At 36.5% G+C, this 20,854-nt stretch overlaps 1 protein-coding gene across 1 annotated transcript in view; it reads left to right on the top strand.

Moving 5' to 3' along the window:
• Positions 1-20,854, top strand: part of BCAS3 (BCAS3 microtubule associated cell migration factor) — a 598,955-nt gene that overhangs the window by 151,563 nt on the left and 426,538 nt on the right. The window contains 2 exon segments of the mRNA XM_027625284.2: positions 5,049-5,132; positions 18,950-19,120. Coding sequence (XP_027481085.2) covers positions 5,049-5,132; positions 18,950-19,120 — 255 coding nt within the window.

Consider the following 20,854-nt stretch of genomic DNA (forward strand, 5'->3'; position numbering starts at 1 on the left):
TCACATGTGGGAAACTACCCATTTAGAATTGTAGGTGTTATGCAAATAGTTATATATTGTTTTCTAGCAGAAGGAACTCCCTTCATAGATGCATACCTGGGTGTGTGCCAGTTGTCTTGCCTTTGTTGAGATAAGTGTCAGTAATATCTAACATTACATACAGACACCAGAAAGTGTAATGGCATTCACAAGGCGTTTGCTAATCAGATTACTGTACCATCCTTTGAAAGAAATACCTTCAGATAAATGTCTTTCCATAGTATTTACATAAATGCTAGTATTTATTAATAGTTTCTGATTGCTTTGGTAACAGTTTCTGATTGTTTTGGTTTTTGGGCTGAGTGTGGAATTGCAAAATTTAATTGAGTTTTGGAGTATCAGTCTCTTTCAATGAAAATCTCTTTGACTAAAATTTTAAGCAAGAGGCCATATGTACTGATTGTTTTTTTAAATTAATTTTTAAAATTTAAATTCAATTAATTAACATATAATGTATTATTAGTTTCAGAGGTGGAGTTCAGTGATTCATCAGTTGTATATAATACCCAGTGCTCATTACATCAAGTGCCCTCCTTAATGTCCATCACCCAGTTACCCCATCCCTACACGCCCCTCTCCTCCAGCAACCCTCAGTTTGTTTCCTATGATTAAGAAGAGTCTCTTATGGTTTGTCTCCCTTTCTGATTTCATCTTGTTTTATTTTTTCCTCTCTTCCCTATGATCCTCTGTTTTATTTCTTAAATTTCACAAATGAGTGAGATCATATGATAATTGTCCTTCTCTGATTGACTTATTTCACTTAGCATAATACCCTCTAGTTCCATCCCTGTTGTTGCAAATGGCAAGATTTCATTTTTTTTAATGGTTGAGTACTATTCCATTGTGTATGTGTATACACACACACACACACACACCCACCCACCCACCACATCCTTATCCATTCATCTGTCGATAGACATCTGGGTTCTTTCCATAGTTTGGTTATTGTGGACACTGCTGCTGTAAACATTGGGGTGCAGGTGCCCCTTCAGATCACTACATTTGTGTCTTTGGGGTAAATATCCAGTAGTGCAATTGCTGGGTCATAGGGTAGCTGTATTTTTAAGGGGTTTGTTTTTCAGTGCCTCTCTTTAGACGTACTTTTAACTAGGAAAGGTTACAGAAAAGTTCTAAGAATAAATACAGTACAAATAACAAAAAGCACACTCATGAACCTTTTACTCAAATTGACCTCCTATTAATTATTTCAGAGTAAGTTGCATATATCACATTACCCCTAAATACTTAAGTTATCAGCCAATATAATCTTCAGAAAATACTTTTATCTAATTTACCATCCATATTCCAATTTTATCAGTTAACCCTATCGTATCATTTGTAGAATTTTTTTTTTGTAGTGCAGGATCCAGTCTAGGATCAGGTATTATATTTTGTTGGGATGTCCCCTTAGATTCTTTTAATATGGAAGATTTCAGTCTTTCTTTGTCTTTTACAGCATCAATGATTTTGAAGAATACAGCCCCCTACCACTACCCTTTACCTCTCCCGCCCTTTTTTAATAGAATGATTTTTAGTTTGATTTTTTTTTTTATGTTTTCTCTTGATTATATTCAGGTTATATATTTTTGGCTAGAATACTATAAGAATATTGTTCTGTATTTCTCATAGTGTCATAGATGGAGGCACATGATATATATTTGTCCTTTATTGGTGATACTAATTTTGTCAAGATTTTGTCCAGTTTCTGAAGTGAATAATCCCTATTTTTTCCCTTGTAACTAATAGGTAATTTGGAAAGACCATGAATATATCCTGCTTTTCATCAAAATTTTAGCCTAATTTTAGCATCCATTGATGATTCTTACCTGAGCTAATCTTTACTATGAGGATTGCAAAATAATGGTTTTCACTTTCACTTTCCGCATAACCAGTAGGCACTTGACTTTCTATTGTAATCAAGAACTTTCCTTTCTCTGTCTTTCTGTATCTGTATTTTTCATGGACTCATGGGTTCCTATTTCATAATGGTTTGTAATTTTTTGTCCTTAATTATTGTGGCTTTCAAACTGTCCTACAGTTGACCAAGGAGAGCCCTTTAGGCTGGTTCTTGTGACATAGTGACATGTCTCCATCAATTTTTTACTTAAACTTTTTTCTATTTCCTTACTTGCTATCGTAAGTTCAGGTTCATCTAGTATCTGTCCTTTCTCAGCCCTGGAATCTGCTACTTCTGATTCCCCTGTTCCTTTTAATGGGCCATGGCTTTAGATACTAAGCTTTGCCCAGTAGATGTGCTCATTGTTATGGGGCTGTTTTTGCTTCTAGACACTTTCAGTGGACAAAGTTTGGAAACACTGCATTATTACATACATACACATACTTCTATATGTACATAAATTGGCAAATATACATATACACACATACTTATGCACTTACACACATATTTTGGAAATGAAGAGTACACATTGGTATTTCCATAGGATTCTTTCATTTCATCCTCCATGTCCTATTTATATGTCCTTTGTTTTGCATGGGAGACTCTGATATCAGCACACTTACTTCATTTGTTGAATCCTATAGTGGAAAAAGTAATCCCAGAATTGCTTGCTCACACCACTACAAATAACAGACCAAATTAAAAGAGTTCAGGATTTTCTTGCAGTTCTGTCCATTCCCATTCTGCCTAAAACTGAAGATGTACAGTCAAATACTGTCTCTGTATATTATTTTGATTAGTTTGTCCTTTATCTCTGCCTTTATGCCTTCCTTCATTGTTTTTACAGCTTTCATTTGATATATAACTTTTTAAGATTTTATTTATTTATGAGAGAGAGGTGGGGAGAGAGAGAAGGGGGAGGAGCAGAGGGAGAGGGACAAGCAGACTCCACACTGAGAACAGAGCCTGATGCGGGGCTTGATCTCAGGACCCTGAGATCATGACCTGAGTTGAAACCAAGAGTCTGATGCTTAACTGACTGAGCCACCCAGGTACCCCTTAAATAATTTTTAAATAATGTTTTTATATTTATATTTTATTTACATGCTTATATATTTCATTATGTTATATATTTATATTTCCCTTTCTTTCCAAAAGATAATATAACACATGTACTCTTTTGTACATTGCCTTTTTAACTTATATTTTCTGGAAATTAGTCCATTTTATAGAGGTTTGCACTACAGAAATTTCTGATTTATCTTTAATTTTGATGACTTGGGATACAAATGTAATTTCTAACAAGCCTAAAGTTTAAACAAAAATTTCGGACTTAGTTATGTTTGTGTAGAAATGCTGACTCAAAAAATTAAAATAAAAAAAAAAATAAAAAAATAAAAAAAATAAAAAATAAAAAAAAAATAAAAAAAAAAAAGAAATGCTGACTCAGTTTTAGTTGAATTGAAAAAGTGATAGGATTGCTTGCTTTCATATATTTATTCCTGATTATTCGTGAAGCAGAGAAAAAAATGGTAGTGTTTCTAAGATACTGTTTTTCCTTGCACATGTGGCAGGAGGCAGCAGAGGGATAACTTTCATAATTCTTTGAATATGTATTTATGAATGAATGAATGAATGAGTGAATGAGTGAGAGGGATTTTTATTAGTTAAAACGATCACTTTCAAATTCTCTTTTCCCCTATGTGAAACCACATTTGCGATCACCTGTCATTTGGAAAATCCCTCACTACTGACCTTGAAATCTGCTTCATGTGCCAGTTTGACATCTCATATCAGACTTCTAAAGATATTCCATTTTAACATATTATTATTGCTTTGAGGGATTGTTTTTTAATACAGTGTCACTGATGAAAAAAATTTTGATTTTCTTCCTTTTTTTTTTAAAGATTATTTATTTATTTGAGAGAGAGAGCGTGCGCGCGCACGAGAGAAACACATAGCATGAGAGTGTGAAGGGTCAGTGGGAGAAGCAGGCTCCCCACTGAGCAGGGAGCCTGATGTGGGGCTTGATCCTGGGACTCCAGGATCATGACCCGAGCTGAAGGCAGACACTTAACTGACTGAGCCACCCAGGCGCCCCCAAAATTTTGATTTTAGAATAAAAGTACAAAAATTTTATGTATTAATGTTTATCAGATGGTCATGTTTTAAATTATATAAGCATTTTTTGTTTTTATGTTTTGAAAGAGGTAGATTCTATCTGAATTCTGTAGGACTCTAAAATAATTCATAACATGATGTGGAGCTGTTCTAGTACTCTATTATTGTCATTTTATTTTTAAAAAATTTTAAATGTAAAAATCTGGCTAATGAGTTTTTTTTTTTTTTTAGGAAAAGCTAAACTTAGGAAGTATAGGAGCAGTGGAGAATTTAATTCTGGTGTGTTACTTAGCACATGAGGCAGTCGTGCATGTCAAACTAGTGATTCACTTGGAAAATTGACAGGTTGATTTATTTACGTCAGTCATGAGTAAGGGCATGTCTTTTTTATTCTAATGGTAATACTAATAAACCCTCTGAAGTGGACAGCTACTCTGTGTGTCGTGGTTGATTTATGCATAATTTGTGCTACTTTTCCACTGTTAATTGAAAATGGAAATATGACAAATTCTTTTGTCTCTCTCTTTTTTATTTTTTTATTTTTTGGTTTTATTTTACAGTCTTTATGGAGGAATTAAGAGGACAAAACCTCCAGTTTGCTAGCATGTTAAATATTTGATGTTAGGAAGTCAAGTCTAAATCCTTTGATTATGTTTTTAAAATTTATTTGTGGAAAGGCGGCCAGATCCCCAATATTACCCTTTCAGAGTTTATGAATTCTTAAAAACTATTCGTCTTGTAATTAAAAATTGTATTTTGAGCATGAAACTGCCTGAGTGGCACCAGTAGATTATAAAAAGTGGCGGGGAGGTGGGGAGTGTCTCTGCAGAGCTTTTAGCTGTTTGTCTGAAACACTTGTACAAACATTCCCACCCACCGCCATCATTGTGCATGGTAAATAAACTCTGTCTTAATAGCCTGTAGAGTTAAACAGTTTAATAGAAATGACTCTCCGGCTTCTCTCTCTCTCTCTCTCTCTCTCGTTTTCCAGCTGATTCGATGTCATCAGTCCCGTGGTGGAGCCTGTGGAGACAACATTCAGTCTTACACTGCCACCGTCATTAGTGCTGCTAAAGTAAGTACTGAGTAGTCCCTGGGAGCTGTGATTCTGTGGAGTAACTATCAGGTTTCTCTCCTGAGTTGTATTGAAACGACCCCTTCCCTTTTCATTCAGCAGTGCGGAATACACTTAAGTAATCAGAATTATTTTGCCAGTCATGAGGATTGCTGACTAAATGATTAGGTATTTAATCTCTTGAGGTTCATAAATAATATATTATTTTCTGTTGCAATGATTGTAGGGTTTGTAGTCATCCAATTTAAAAAATGTAAGTCTGTTAGCTTGATTGAGGTCTTTTATCTAATTAATAAGACTTTTGAAAGAAGCTTTGTATGTTTTCAGTCCTGACTTCTGGGTTCTTTTTCTCTGCATTGCATCATTCTACCTACACTGACATCTTTTTGTATCTTTGAACGTTTGTGAATCTTCTTGACGTAAAAAGAATATTATTCTTTAAGAAAACTTAAGTTAAACCCCTGGCACATTCAAAGACTCTTTCATGTCACAGGGCTGCCCCCTGCGTGTTTGTCAAGTGAGTTCTTTCTGTGTGTGTGCGCGCGAGGGTTAATCCGATGATGGCTCGTAAACTTTATGCTGATTATAAGGTATTCTTATAATCACTATCCTTTTGAATTGTGAAGTATACAACAAAACAATTCTAATAATAGGGATGACATAGTGAATCTAAATGACAGCATGTAATAAAAAGCACAACTATTCAGAACAGAACAACAGTTTAAAGCAAACCACAGAGAGGGAAAGAAAGGTCACACTGTTTTGTGTAAAACAAATACAAAAATACTTCAAGATTGATCACAAGTGCTTACATGATGGGCTTTAGAATGTGTTCCTGGGTTTGATGAGAGAAGCATTACATATTTTTTACTCAGAAAGGAAATGCTGAATGTCTTTATGCTTACAGCACTGTGTATTTTAGATTTTAGAATCTTCATAAAAATTGCTTACTTTCCTCCATTGTGTAAGCAAGAATTATCATGGTTATTTCAAAGAAGAGAAATCTGAGACAGTAATTAGCCAGCATCAGTGTTATTCAGTTAGTTTATAATAGATCCACAAAATATACCAAGTAGATCTAGTTCTCAAGTATTAGAGTCCTTTCAGATTTATCTGTGCCGTATACTTCCATCAGGATAGCTCATTGTATTATCATTTGAATAATTTTCACCTACGTGATGGAGGACAACTTTTCAGCTTGCTTTGCTATCACGTGTTTGTGTGCCTACATAAAAGGAAAGTGACCTGCTTCATGCAGTAACCGTTTTTGCTGTTTAACTGTTAGCTGAATGTGGTCATGCTGGAATGAGGTTAGACTTAATATGCTTTGAAAAGAACAAGTGTGAACTCCCCACTTTTCTACACCACATGTTGAGAACTGTGAGGGATAAGTTCATGTCTCGAATATTTAAACTCTCAGAAATGATGATGACAACACTTTAATCCCATCAATTTCCAGAAGCAGTTGGTCCCTAAAGAAATTGGTGTTGATTGAAATTCATTGTTAGCTCTAGCAGTTGATAAAATTCTGCCATTAACTCTTGAATAAAGTAGTTAATATTTATTTTTGTTTACTTGCTTTTGTCTGATTTTAATGCTTATAAAACCACGGACATAAAAAAAAGTCACCCATTTCTTTCTTTCTTTCTTTTCTTTCTTTCTTTCTTTCTTTCTTTCTTTCTTTCTTTCTTTCTTTCTTTCTTTCTTTCTTTCTTTCTTTCTTTCTCTCTCTCTTTCTTTCTCTCTTTCTCTCTTTCTCTTTCCTTTCTTTTCTTTCCTCTCTCTCTAGTTCCATCCACCTCACTGCAAATGGCAAGATTTATTCTTTTTTTATGGCTGAGAAATATTGCATTGTGCGTATGTTCCACATCTTTTTTTTTTTTTAAAGATTTTATTTATTTGACAGAGAGAGAGACAGCAAGAGAGGGAACACAAGCAGGGGGAGTGGGAGAGGGTGAAGCAGGCTTCCCACTAAGCAGGGAGCCCGATGTGGGGCTTGATCCCTGGACCCTGGGATAATGACCTGAGCCGAAGGCAGACGCTTAACTGACTGAGCCACACAGGCGCCCCTGTTCCACATCTTCTTTATCCATTCATTAGTTGATGGATATTTTGGGCTCTTTTCATAATTTGGCTATTGTGATAATGCTGCTATAAACATTGGGGTGCATGTGCCCCTTCAAATCAGTATTTTTGCGTTCTTTGGGTAAATACCTGGTAGTGCAATTGCCGGGTCATAGGGTATCTCTATTTTCAACTTTTGGAGGAACCTCCATACTGTTTTCCAGAGTGGCTGCACCAGTTTGCATTCCCATCAACAGTGTTAAGAGGGTTCCTTTTTCTCCGCATCCTCACCAACCCTGTTGTTTCCTGTGTTGTTAATTTTAGGCATTCTGACTGGTGTGAGGTGGTATCTCATTGTGGTTTTGATTTGTATTTCCCTAATGATGAGTTATGTTGAGCATTTTTCCATGTGTTTGTTAGCCATCTGTAAAGTCACCTGTTTCTTTTTTTAATTTAATTTTATTATGTTATGTTAGTCACCATACATTACATCATTAATTTTTGATGTAGTGTTCCATGATTCATTGTTTGCATATAACACGCAGTGCTCCATGCAATATGTGCCCTCATTAATACCCATCACCGGCCTAGCCCATCCCCCCACCCCCTCCCCTCTAAAACCCTCAGTTTGTTTCTCAGAGTCCATAGTCTCTTATGGTACATCTCCCACTCTGATCCCCCCCCTTCATTTTTCCTTTCTACGATCTTCTTCTTCTTCTTTTTTTACCATATAATGTATTATTTGTTTCAGGGGTACAGGTCTGTGATTCATCAGGTCTTCCACAATTCACAGTGCTCACCATAGCACACACCCTCCCCAGTGTCCATCACCCAGCCACCCCATCCCTCCCACCCCCCCTCCTCCAGCAACCCTCAGTTTGTTTCCTGAGATTAAGAGTCTCTTATGAATTGTCTCCCTCTCTGGTTTCATCTTGTTTCATTTTTTCCTCCTTTCCCCTGTGGTCTTCTGTCTTGTTTCTCAAATTCCTCATATCAGTGAGATATGATACTTCTCTTTCTCTGATTGACTTATTTCGCTTAGCATAATACCCTCTAGTTCCATCCACGCCATTGCAAATGGCAAGATTTCATTTTTTGATGGCTGCATAATATTCCATTGTGTATATATACCACATCTTCTTTATCCATTCATCTGTCGATGGACATCTTGGCTCTTTCCACAGTTTGGCTATTGTGGACATTGCTGCTATAAACTTTGGGGTGCACATACCCCTTCGGATCACCGCATGTGTATCTTCGGGGTAAATACCCAGTAGTGCAATTGCTGGGTTGTAGGGTAGCTCTATTTTCAACTGTTTGAGGAACCTCCATACTGTTTTCCAGAGTGGCTGCACCAGCTTGCATTCCCACCAACAGTGTAGGAGGGTTCCCCTTTCTCCGCATCCTTGCCAATATCCATCGTTTCCTGACTTGTTAATTTTAGCCATTCTGATTGGTGTGAGGTGGTATCTCATTGAGGTTTTGATTCGTATTTCCCTGATGCCGAGCGATGTTGAGCACTTTTTCGTGTCTGTTGGCCATTTGGATGTCTTCTTTGCAGAAATGTCTGTTCATGTCTTCTGCCCATTTCTTGATTGGATCATTTGTTCTTTGGGTGTTGAGTTTGATAAGTTCTTTATAGACTTTGGATACTAGCCCTTTATCTGATATGCCATTTGCAAATATCTTCTCCCATTCCATCAGTTGTCTTTTGGTTTTGTTGACTGTTTCCTTTGCTGTGCAAAAGCTTTTTATCTTGATGAAGTCCCAATAGTTCATTTTTGCCCTTGCTTCCCTTGCCTTTGGTGATGTTTCTAGGAAGAAGTTGCTGCGGCTGAGGTCGAAGAGGTTGCTGCCTGTGTTCTCCTCTAGGATTTTGATGGACTCCTGTCTCACATTTAGGTCTTTCATCCATTTTGAGTCTATTTTTGTGTGTGGTGTAAGGAAATGGTCCAGTTTCATTCTTCTGCATGTGGCTGTCCAACAACACCGTTTGTTGAAGAGACTGTCTTTTTCCATTGTAAAGTCACCTATTTCTTGATAGTCTTTTTGGACTTACTGGATAGTTAAATCCAATCATATACACCTCTTTTTTTTTTTTTAAGATTTATTTATTTATTTGAGGGGGGAAGGACAGAAGGGGAGGGAGAGAGTCTCAAGCAGATGCCATGCTGAGTGCAGAGCCCGAGGTGGGGCTCAATCCCATGACCCTAAGATCATGACCTGACCCTAAACCAAGAGTTGGATGCTTAATTGATTACACTACCCAGGCTCCCCTACATACTGCTTTTTTTTTTAATCTTATGTGTAACTTATATGAAATATTTTTTAAAGATTTTATTTATCTGAGAGAGAGAGAGAGAGAGCAGGAGCAAGGGGAGGGGCAGAGGGAGAGGGAGAAACAGACTCCCCGATGAGCAGGGAGCCTGGTCTGGGGCTCAATCCCAGGACCTTGGGATCAAGACCTGAGCTGAAGGCAGATGCTTAACTGACTGAGCCACCCAGGTGCCCCATGCCATGAAATATTTTTGAAAACATTTTTCTAATTTTTTTTAACATTTTTCTTATATAATGTTTATGTACTTATGGACTCTTGTGTTAGCATGAATATTTTGACATTTCTTTTAAAAATATTAAATTATTTTGGCATTTAGTATTAGTGTTTAGTATTTAATTATTTTCCCAGAAATAGAATGATCCTTCATTTCACTTCCAATGTGTGGATATTATATATAGGAAAGATTGGAAAGTTGAGATGATTTTACCTCCCAAATGATAATTTCTCCTAATAAGTTATTAGATATAAGAAACTTTGTGGGTAAATTAGCCTTCTGAGGTATAAAGTAATTATAGTTTTCCACGATAAGTACATCAAAATGACTTCTCTAATTAAGTAGTGTAATTACAAATATATTTTTTGTTTTTGTTACTATTACATTATGTATTATACTTCTATTAGCATATTCACTTGTGAAAATTCATCATGATATACACTTATAATTCCTGTACTTTTCTGTATAAGGGAATATAAAAGTTTACTAAGAAGAGAACAATCTCACCAAAGATCTTCAGACCTAGAAACCTCCAGAGAATGCTCACATTTAAGAGTGAACAATGGCAATATTACAAAGACTCCTCCAGAGAATAAAAGAGTCAAATAGTGCCTAATCTTGTTTTATGATGCAGGATCACCTTGATACTGAAACTTGACAAGAGCATTATGAAAAAGGAAAACTATAGTCCTGTCTTACTCATGAATATGAAAAATCCTAAGCAAAATATTAGCAGAAAAAAATTAAACATATATTGTAAGGATAATGTCACAGTCCAGTGGGATAATTCCAATACAGGCTGGCTTATTACTCAAAATCAATGAATATCATTTGCTACATGAACAGAATAAAAGGAGAACAATTATAATATATCTTAATATATATACAAAAAGGGTTTGATAAAATCAAACATATGCATTGGTAAAATCTTTTAGTAAATAGTGATAGTTTCTGGTTCATTGAATTCAGTTTTTTCTCAAAGTACCAAACTCTTTAAATGTACTAAGCACGGTTATTTTAAAGTCTGTTTCCGGATAACTCCAGTGTCTGGCTTCTTTTGGGGGTATTTTTATTGTTTGGTATTTTTGCTGGTTGTCACTAATGATGTCTTGACTCCTTGCTTGCCAGAATTTATTTTTTTATGTTATGTTAGTCACCTTAGTTTTTGATGTAGTGATCCTAGAAACAATTTTGAGTTTGAGATACCAGAGTTTGGTGGCACTGTCAGTCCTCTAATTCCAATTTCAGGGATTGAGTTAATTAAATTATTTAAATAAAGCTCACCTGAAATAGCTATGAGATCCTGATTGCTACAGGTTTACTCTTATTTCTATTGTATATTCCTTTGTGTCTTAGCCAAAAACATGGAGGTTTAGGGCACCTGGGTGGCTCAGTTGGCTAAGCGACTGCCTTCGGCTCAGGTCATGATCCCGGAGTCCTGGGATCGAGTCCCACATCAGGCTCCCAGCTCAGCGGGGAGTCTGCTTCTCCCTCTGACCCTCTCCCCTCTCATGCTGTTTCTCTCTCTCTTTCGCTCTCTAATAAATAAATAAATAAAATCTTTAAAGAAAAATATTAAATAAATATTTAAAACAAAACAAAACAAAACAAAAAACATGGAGGTTTGAAAGTCACCAGGTAGACTTCTTTGGACATGACCACCTAGTACCACAAGTCCATCAAAAGCACCACTCAGTCTCTTAGAAGCCTCCTCTAGAATCATGAGATGCATCTAGGCCTAACTATCCTGATCACATGTCTGGATTTTCTTGTTCTTTTGGATTTGGATCTAGTAACTCTTTACTATCTTGTTACATATTTAGTACCTTTAAGCAGAGTTGAAAAAAAAAAATTCTCCCCAGTTACCCTACTTGTTTTCTTTGGTAGGGTTGACCTGATTTGCCTAGCCTGCCATTATTGAAAATAGAAAATAAAATTTCTTGATATTTCTTACCATTTTTATCATTTCTAGATAATACATTTTTTGAGATATAACATGAAAATGTTTAAAAAGCCATGTCGTATGTGCTCCTTAAGAAAATACTAATCTTAAAATACTCACTTTGCTTGTTACATCCCTTTTTCTCAAAGAGTAATCATTAATATTTTTCTCTCACTGATGACACCTGCTTATATGACTCCTAAGAGGTTAACTGCTTTGTTATATAGAAGGATTAATTATTAAATTTTTATTCTTATTTTTTGTCTCATCATATAGTTGTAAGTACAAATATATTAATTGTATATGTACTTGAGTCTCCTTAGAGGAAATAATCTTTTTTATAGTTTCTGAATTTTCAAATAGCACTTAAAATTAATCTTTATAGTTTTAGATTTTTCCCTTTGCTTTTCCAAATAATTTATGTGGCTTTCCTTAGAATATAATGGTGATGAATTCTCTGTGACAGTGCTAAGGGGAAAAGTTTAATACTGAAATAATTCAAATTGCATTATTTTGATACATTTATAAAATCTTGGTCCATATTTCCTAATTACCATATATCTGTCCTATTTGATTTTTCCTTTTAATGTGTTTTAATGCCAGTGTGGTAAATTGATTTAATGAAAATGCCTCCTTTTTTCCCTGGTTATCTGATAACTTCTTAATGACAACTAACAGCTTTTGTGAGAGCAGCACCATTAGCGCTAATGGACAGGGAAGACAACTGATATGACATGAGAAAGTTAAAGATGACTAGTGACCCTTTGGCAAATCTGTCTGCACAGAACAGAATAAGTACCATGCTCATTTGAATTTTTGATCAGAGTGGACTATCTGATGTAGTTGGTATAGCCTTACATTCAGCTCTCCTACAAGATAAAATTTAGTTCTGTGAATAAGTCTTGTTAAGATTTGTCGGGATAATAAACTTTTTAGCTACCTCAGACTGTGAAGACACTCAATCTAATTTAATATTCTCCCTTTGGCCAAATTAGATTTTTTTTATTTCTAATTTTTACCGGGTCTTCATCCTTTTTGGTATGTCGAGGGAATCATCAGGTACGTACAGGCTCTTTTGGCTAAAATCTAATCAAAAGACTAATTACTCTGAGGTGATTTAGGTATCTAAATATGGTAGGTGAACACTATTGAATAACATTATATATTTCTTCTGGACACTAGTTCTTATCAGTGTGTTTGATTCTAACATGGAAACAAATTTCTTCTAGAAGCAAAGGTCTTTACTGATGCAAGAAACTTCCAGGACCCCTTTCACCCCCTGCATTGTACCTTATTTTGAAAGTTAATGAGCTATGATAGGTAGTGCTATCTTGTCACTTATTGTACAAAGTGCAGATTTGATGACTTAAGTTTTGGGCTTAAATTTTTGTCTACTAATAAAATGGTAGTTGTAAGTTTTCTTGGTATATGTGTGTGAGAATTATCAATAACTCTTGATGTGATGTGAGCCTTTGACTGTGAAATATACTACTCTTTTCCCCCTTTCTGGAGTTTTTTTTTCCTAGTTCTCTTATATTGACTTTTCTTTTTATCTTGTGGTCTCTTTGGTACACTTCTTCCCACTTTCTGTGTGCTCCAGTTCTTTTAGTTTTATTCCTATTCATTGATATAAAAGCATGAAATAATAGGCTCAAGGGCAAATGGGGAGGATATACAACCAGACTTTAAACCTGAAAGGCGGATTCCTTTGATAAAGGGATAGCTCTGTTTAAGTGGGAACATCTCCATTAGCATTGATGGAGTAAGTACTGCAGCTGAGGCATCTCAGAGGTTAATCAGGCTTCCTAGCCAGCTTTGACATCAATACACAGTGGCGCCTGATTTTGTTGGTCCTTCAGAGGCCTTCTTGACAACGCTCTAACAGACTTTGTGTAAGTCATTGCTTGTGAATTATTGAAAAAAATGTTCGGCTGCTAACTGAGGAACGCTAGTGTGTTTTATAATCACTGCAGTTTGAGTTTTTAGCGCTAAATAGAAGAGTTACAATTGATCTGTGGCTTTTTCATGGTTTCAGTCAGCAGTAAGTTATATCTTTTTGCTTGAGTTCAGCAAATGGCTTTGATGGTCATTTTATTTAAGTATTTATTAGGACACACTATTATAGTCATTTTTCCCTATTCCCCCCTCCCCTGCCCCCCCATACGTTGGTGTCCTGAATTCATGAAGTGTGAGATCTTAAGTAGTAACAGGAATAGAATACAAGGCAATACTGGATGGTGGCTGAAATCAGGCTTTGGAGATAGTCTAATTGAATTGAATTGATTGAATTCTGGCTTTGTCATCAGTTAGCTGTTTGAGCTGCTGTTTTACTTAACTTCTGTAGCCTCAATTTTCTCTTCTATAAACCTGAGGTGTTCGAAGAAATCTGTAGAGATCATTTATGTTAGGAGCCTTGACAAGTTCACAGTAAAGATTCCACGGGACATAGCTACAGTAAAATATGTATATTGCTAGTGTTAGTTATATGGTGTCTTAATGGAAAATTTCCTTGGAAAATACATTTCCTTATTAATTCCAATCTAATTGTTGCTTAAAGCACATTTAGGCCTTTATAAAGTATCTTCTTTGCCTATCTTTTATGAAACAGTATTTGAAATACCACATGTATAATAATTTTCATTTTAAAATTTAGCTGTAGCATATGCCAGAATATAGGTGAGCATATTCCAGAATATAGGTGAGCATATTCTCCATGATTATTCTGAAAAGAGAGAGTCATTTAATTAAAGATTAGTTTGCAGTATTTTAATAAAAAATTTTTCTCACAATTTGAGAATTGGAAAAAAATTATTTCTGAATGTGTGTATTCTACATAATTTTTGATATGTCCATGTAATCTAGATTACTTCTTTTCACTCTGCTGGTTAAATCTTTTTTAGGTATTTATGAATTACATGCATTTCTCTTTCTTGTAGCTTTTTTCTCTTTGTGGGACAAAACCCCACAACAACCCATTACTTTAACATTGTTGTTTGTTAATGCAAATAGCAGTAATCAGATAAGATTCACATAAAAGAAAAAACTCACATGAGTTAGTTTTGTCTATTTGCTTCGAATGAAATGGAACTAAAACGTAATTATAAAACATCTTAAGTTGTCTTTAATTGAAATAGTATATTAGAAGCATTACGCTGAATTGTTTTCTGTTACCAGAGAAAAAAGAACCTTCTTAGCTAATCTTTTGTGATGTTTTATTCATCTAGTAATTGGTATCTTGGATGGAGACTGTATTTCCACATGCCAAATCTTTTTTTTTTTAATCGAGGTAAAATTGGTATATAACATATACGTTTTATGTGTACATTATAATTTGACATCTGTATGTACTACAAAATGATTACCACCAAAAGTCTAGTCACCATTCATCACCATCAAATTGACTGCCTTCACCCATTTGCCCACCTCCCAGTCACCTTCCCGTCTGGTAACCATCAATCCATTCTCTGTGAATTTGTTTTTATATTCTTTTGTTTGTTTTTTTAGATTCCACATATAAATGAAATCAAATGGTATTTGTCTTTCTCTGTCTGACTTATCTCCCTTGCCCAATAACCTCAAGGTCCATCCATGTTGTCATAAATGGCAGTATTTCATTCTTCTGTGTAGCTAAGTAGTATTCCATTATATATATATTATATATATATTTCAATTCAATTAGACTGTCTATCTCCAAAGCCTGATTTCAACCACCATCCAGTATTGCCTTGTATTCTATTCCTGTTACTACTTAAAAATGCCACTGGAATTTTGGTAGGGATTGCATCGAATCTGTAGATTGCATTGGGTAGTATGGACATTGAAACAGTGTAAATTCTTCCAATCCATGAACATGGACTATCTTTCTATTTATTTGTTTCTTCTTCTTCAATTTCTTTCATCAGTGTATGTGGCTTTCACCTCCCTGGTTAAATTCATTCCTAGGTATTTTATTCTTTTTGATGCTGTTGTGAATGCCATTGCTTTCTTAATTTCTTTTTCTGATAGTTTGTTATTAGTGTATGGAAACACCACAGATTTCTGTATATTGATTTTGTATTCTGCAACTTTACTGAATTTGTTTATTAGTTCTAACAGTTTTTTGATGGAGGTTTTCTGTGTATCTGCAAATAGTGATGATTTTACCACTTCTTTTTCTGATTTGGATGCTTTTTATTTCTTTTTCTTGCCTGATTGTTGTGGTTAGGACCTCCAATGCTATGTTGAATAACAGTGGAGAAAGTGTAATTCTGATCTTGTTCCCAATTTTAAAGGACAAGTTTTCAGTTTTTCACTATTAAGTATGATACTAGTTATGAGTTTATCATACAGGGTCTTTACTTTGTTGAGGTATGTACCCTTTATACCCACTTTGTTGAAAGTTTTTATCATAAATGGAGGTTGAATTTTGTCAAATGCTTTTTCTGCATCTATTGAAATGATCATAAGATTTTTATCCCTCGTTTTGTTAACATGGTGTACCACATTGATTTGTGGATGTTGAACCATCCTAGCATCTCTGGAATAAATCCTACTTGATCATCGTGTATGATCCTTTTAATGTGTTTTTGAATTTGGTTTGCTAATATTTTGTTAGGGATTTTTGCATATATGTTTGTCAGGGATATTGGCATGTAATATCCCTTTCTCTAGTGTCCTTATCTGCTTTTGGTATCAGGGTAATGTTGATGTCATACTTTACATCTTTTATTTTGTGCATCCCTTAATTGTAGTTTTAAATTTTTTAAAAAGATTTTATTTATTTATTTGACAGACACAGCGAGAGAGGGAACACAAGCAGGGGGAGTGGGAGAGGGAAAACAGGCTCCCCGCAGGGGAGCCCGATGTGGGGCTTGATCCCAGGACCCTGGGATCATGACCTGAGCCGAAGGCAGATGCTTAACGACTGAGCCACCCAGGCACCCCTGTAGTTTTAATTTTACTCCTATTCTCTTTTAGCCTTCATAATTGCTTTGTAAGTGATTGATCCACTGTCTGTACTATAGACTTATCTTTTCTAATGAGAGTTTTACTTTTGTATGTTTCCTTGTTATGAAATATTAAATATTTCTTTTTAGCTTAAAGAAGTACCTTTAACATTTATTGTAAGGCCATTCTAGCAATGATAAACTCCTTTAGTTTTTGCTTATCTGGAAAATTCTTATTTCCACTTCAATTCTTTTTTTTTTAAGATTTTATTTATTTATTTGAGAGAGAGAGAGAGAGAGAAGCAGCATGAGAGGGGAGAGGGTCAGAGGAAGAAGCAGGCTCCCCGCTGAGCTGGGAGCCTGATGTGGGACTCGATCCCAGGACTCTGGGATCATGACCTGAGCTGAAGGCAGTCGCTTAACCAACTGAGCCTCCCAGGCGTCCTCCCCTTCAATTCTTGAGTGATAACTTTGCTGGGTAGAGAATTCTTGGTTGGAAGTTTTTTCCTTTTAGCACTTCAAATATGTCATGCTGGTCATGTTCTGACCTGTAAAGTTTCTGCTGAAAAATCTTGATAGTCTTATATCATTTCCTTGTATGTATTTCTTTTGATGCCTTTAAGAGTCTCTCTTTAACTTTTACCATTTTAATTATAATGTGTCTTGGTGTGGATCTCTTTGGGTTTGTCTTATTTGGAACTCTCTGAGGTTCCCCCCTGTATGCCTGTTTCCTTCCCCAGATTAGGGATATTTTCAGCTATTATTTTTTTAAAATAATTTTTCTGGCCCTTTCTCTCTTCTCCTCTGGGAACCCTATAATGTGAATGTTGTTCTGCTTGACGTTCTCCCAAGGTTTTCATTTTTTAAATCTTTATTCTTTTTGCTCCTTTGTCCTGAGTGAGTTCCATTGTTTTGCCTTCTATCTCACTGATCTGCTTCATTTAGTCTGCTGTTGAACCCCTCTAGGGTATTTTTCAGCTCTGTAACTTCTATTTGATACTTTTTAATATTTTCTCTCATTTTGTTGAAGTTTTCACTGTGTTCATTCATTCTTCTGAGTTTGGTGGGCATCTTTATGACCATTATTTTGAACTCTGTTTCTTATCTCATTTTATTAAGGTCTTTTTCTGAGCTTTTGTCTTGTTCTTTGGAACATACTCCTCTGTCTTCTCATTTTGCCTTTCTGTGTTTGTTTCTATGTATTAGGCACATCAGCTACCTCTAGCAGTCTTGAAGGAGTGGCCTTTGTAGGAGATAGCTTGTGGGGCTCAGAAGCACTTATTCCTCCTAGCCACCAGTGCCAGGCGCTCAAGGGGTATCTCCTGTGTGAGCTGCACCTGTCTGCCCACCTACTCTGGTAGGGCTATGGCTGTGACATGGGAGTATGTGGGGCTCTTGTCTGGCCCATGTGTGATGTGTGGCTGTGGCATAGGAATAGGTATCTACATGCCTGATCTTGATGCACAATATTATATAACAACGTATTATAGATTTACTTTGGAAGCATAGTCTTTTTCATTCTACAACTGGTAGAACGGCATTCTACCATTGGTAAGTCTTTTTAATGCTAAGAAATAGATTTAAAATTAGATTTATAATATTTCCAAAAAATAATAACAGATGTTCGTGAAGATGTGGACTAAGGGGAACCCTCTTAGACTGTTGTTGGGAAAGTGAACTGGTACAACCACTGTAGAAAACAGTATGGAGATTCCTCAAAAAGTTAAAAATAGAACTACCCTATGATCCAGCAATTGCACTACTAAGTTTTTACCCAGAGGGTACAAAAATTCTGATTTGAAGGGGGCACATGCACCCCGATGTTTATAGCAACACTATCAACAATAGCTGAATTATGGAAAGAGTCCAAATGTCCATTGACTGATGAATGGATAAAGAAGATGTGGTATATATACACAATGGGATATTATTCAGCCATCAGAAAGAATGAAATCTTGCCATTGTTATATGCATTAAGAAGAGGGAAGAGAAGAAATATTTGTTTTAAATAAAAATATAATTGTTCCCTCATGTGAAACAAAGCTCTTTAATGATTTACTTATGGCTTAAAAAAATTATTTGCTTATGGCTTTATTCTCACTATAAAGACTTTGGGGATTCTACTGACAGCATTCACTCAAATTAATACTGATTTTCTAACTAAAATTTAAGATCATATGAAAAGTCAGACTGAATTTCTGTGACAGTCACTGCTATATATAGACTTGTAAGAGAATAAGGAATTTAAAAGGTAGGAGAATTAATGAGATGCATATTTCTGTTTGGAATCCAAATACTGATGTGAAGTCATATGTTTTACATTTCATTGTATAGACATTGAAAACTGGCTTGACAATGGTTGGGAAAGTGGTGACTCAGCTGACAGGCACACTGCCTTCAGGTGTCACCGAAGATGATGTTGCCCTCCATAGTAATTCCAGGCGGAGTCCTTTGGTTCCAGGCATCATCACAGTAATTGACACTGAAACAGTTGGAGAGGGTCAGGTAAGAACTTCTGATATAGGTAATGTCCTTTTTCTGCAAAGGATGGGGTGACTAAGAATATCATTTGTGATCAAGAACAGCCAAATGCACTTGGCCTTGGAGATTATTAATTTGGAATTCTAGCAACTGAGGTTATTTCAGATTAGAATTCTTTTTTCAAGAAATGATGAGTAACATGTTAAAACCTGTTATTTCAAACATTATTAATGTTTCAAACCTGAAGGTAAAATTGAGGTTCTAAGGAGTTCTTGTTATCTCTTCATCAGAACATTTGTTTCACAAATAAATAATTACATATCTTTTTATACTGTTCTGTTCATAATATGATTTTTTAAAAAATGATGCTTGTTCTGGGGCACCTGGGTGGCTCAGCTGTTAAGCGTCTGTCTTCGGCTCAGGTCATGATCCCAGGGTCCTGGGATTGAGCCCCGCATTGGGCTCCCTGATCCTCAGGAAGCCTGCTTCTCCCTCTCCCACTACCCCTGCTTGTGTTCCTTCTCTCGCTGTGTCTCTCTCTGTCAAATAAATAAATAAAATCTTTAAAAAAAATGATGCTTGTTGTAACCTATATCAGAAGATTAATAACTGATTTTTAAAAGATTTTATTTATTTGAGAGAGAGAGAGCACATGAGTTGAGGGGGAGGGGCCAAGTGGGTGGGAGAAGCAGATGCCCCCGTGACCAGAGAAGCAGATGCCCCTCAATCCCAGGACCCCGAGATCATGACCTGAGCCGAAGGCAGATGCCTAATCAACTGAACCACCCAGGCACCCTTTAATAATTGATTTTTTTTAAAGATTTTATTTATTTATTTGACAGAGAGAGACACAGCAAGAGAGGGAACACAAGCAGGGGGAGTGGGAGAGGGAAAACAGGCTCCCCATAGGGGAGCCCAATGTGGGGCTTGATCCCAGGACCCTGGGATCATGACCTGAGCTGAAGGCAGATGCTTAACGACTCAGCCACCCAGGTGCCCCTAATAATTGATTTTTAAGGTAGAGGCTTGCTCATAGAAGCAGCCAATAGGAGCTTCCACATTTTGGAGGGAATTTAAAAAATTATTGACTAGAGGAGCAAGATGGAGGAGGAGTAGGAGACCTAAATTTCCTCTGGTCCCAGGAATTCAGCTAGATAGTTATCAAACCATTCGGAACACCTACAAACTCAACAGGAGATCGAAGAAAAGAATAGCAGCAATTCTATGAACAAAAAAGTGACCACTTTCTGGAAGGTAGGACCTGTGGAGAAGTGAATCCAAGGCGATATTCAGGAAGATAGACCATGCGGGGAGGGAGCCTCCGTCAGCTGGCTACTGGCCAGTGATAGAGCAGTGGAGCACAAAATTGGAACTTTTAGAAGTCTGCTTTGCTGAGGGATGTCACTCCAATGGCTAAGCAGGGGTGGGGTGGGGGGGTGGAACCCTCATTGGGACTCCAGACCCTCGGGGATCACAGAAAGACTGGGGGTGCCTGAGTGTGGCAGAGCTCCCAGGTATCAGGGCGGGGAAGCGAGCTGCAAAGATGGAGCCGAGGAGTGGGTTCTCGGCTCAGGGTTGCCATAAACTGTGATCCGTGGCACTGTTGGGCTACTACTCTTCGAGCAGGGACCCAACAAGCGCAGATCCGGGGAGACTCCCCTTCTTCCCCTGGGAGGAGCGGCATGGGAGAGCACTTCAGGAATCTGCTGGGTTTGGAGACTCCAAACGGGGTCAGGTGCCAGAGTTAGAAATGCTTGG

The sequence above is a fragment of the Zalophus californianus genome, chromosome 16 (assembly GCF_009762305.2).
Source record: "Zalophus californianus isolate mZalCal1 chromosome 16, mZalCal1.pri.v2, whole genome shotgun sequence".
NCBI lineage: Eukaryota > Metazoa > Chordata > Mammalia > Carnivora > Otariidae > Zalophus > Zalophus californianus.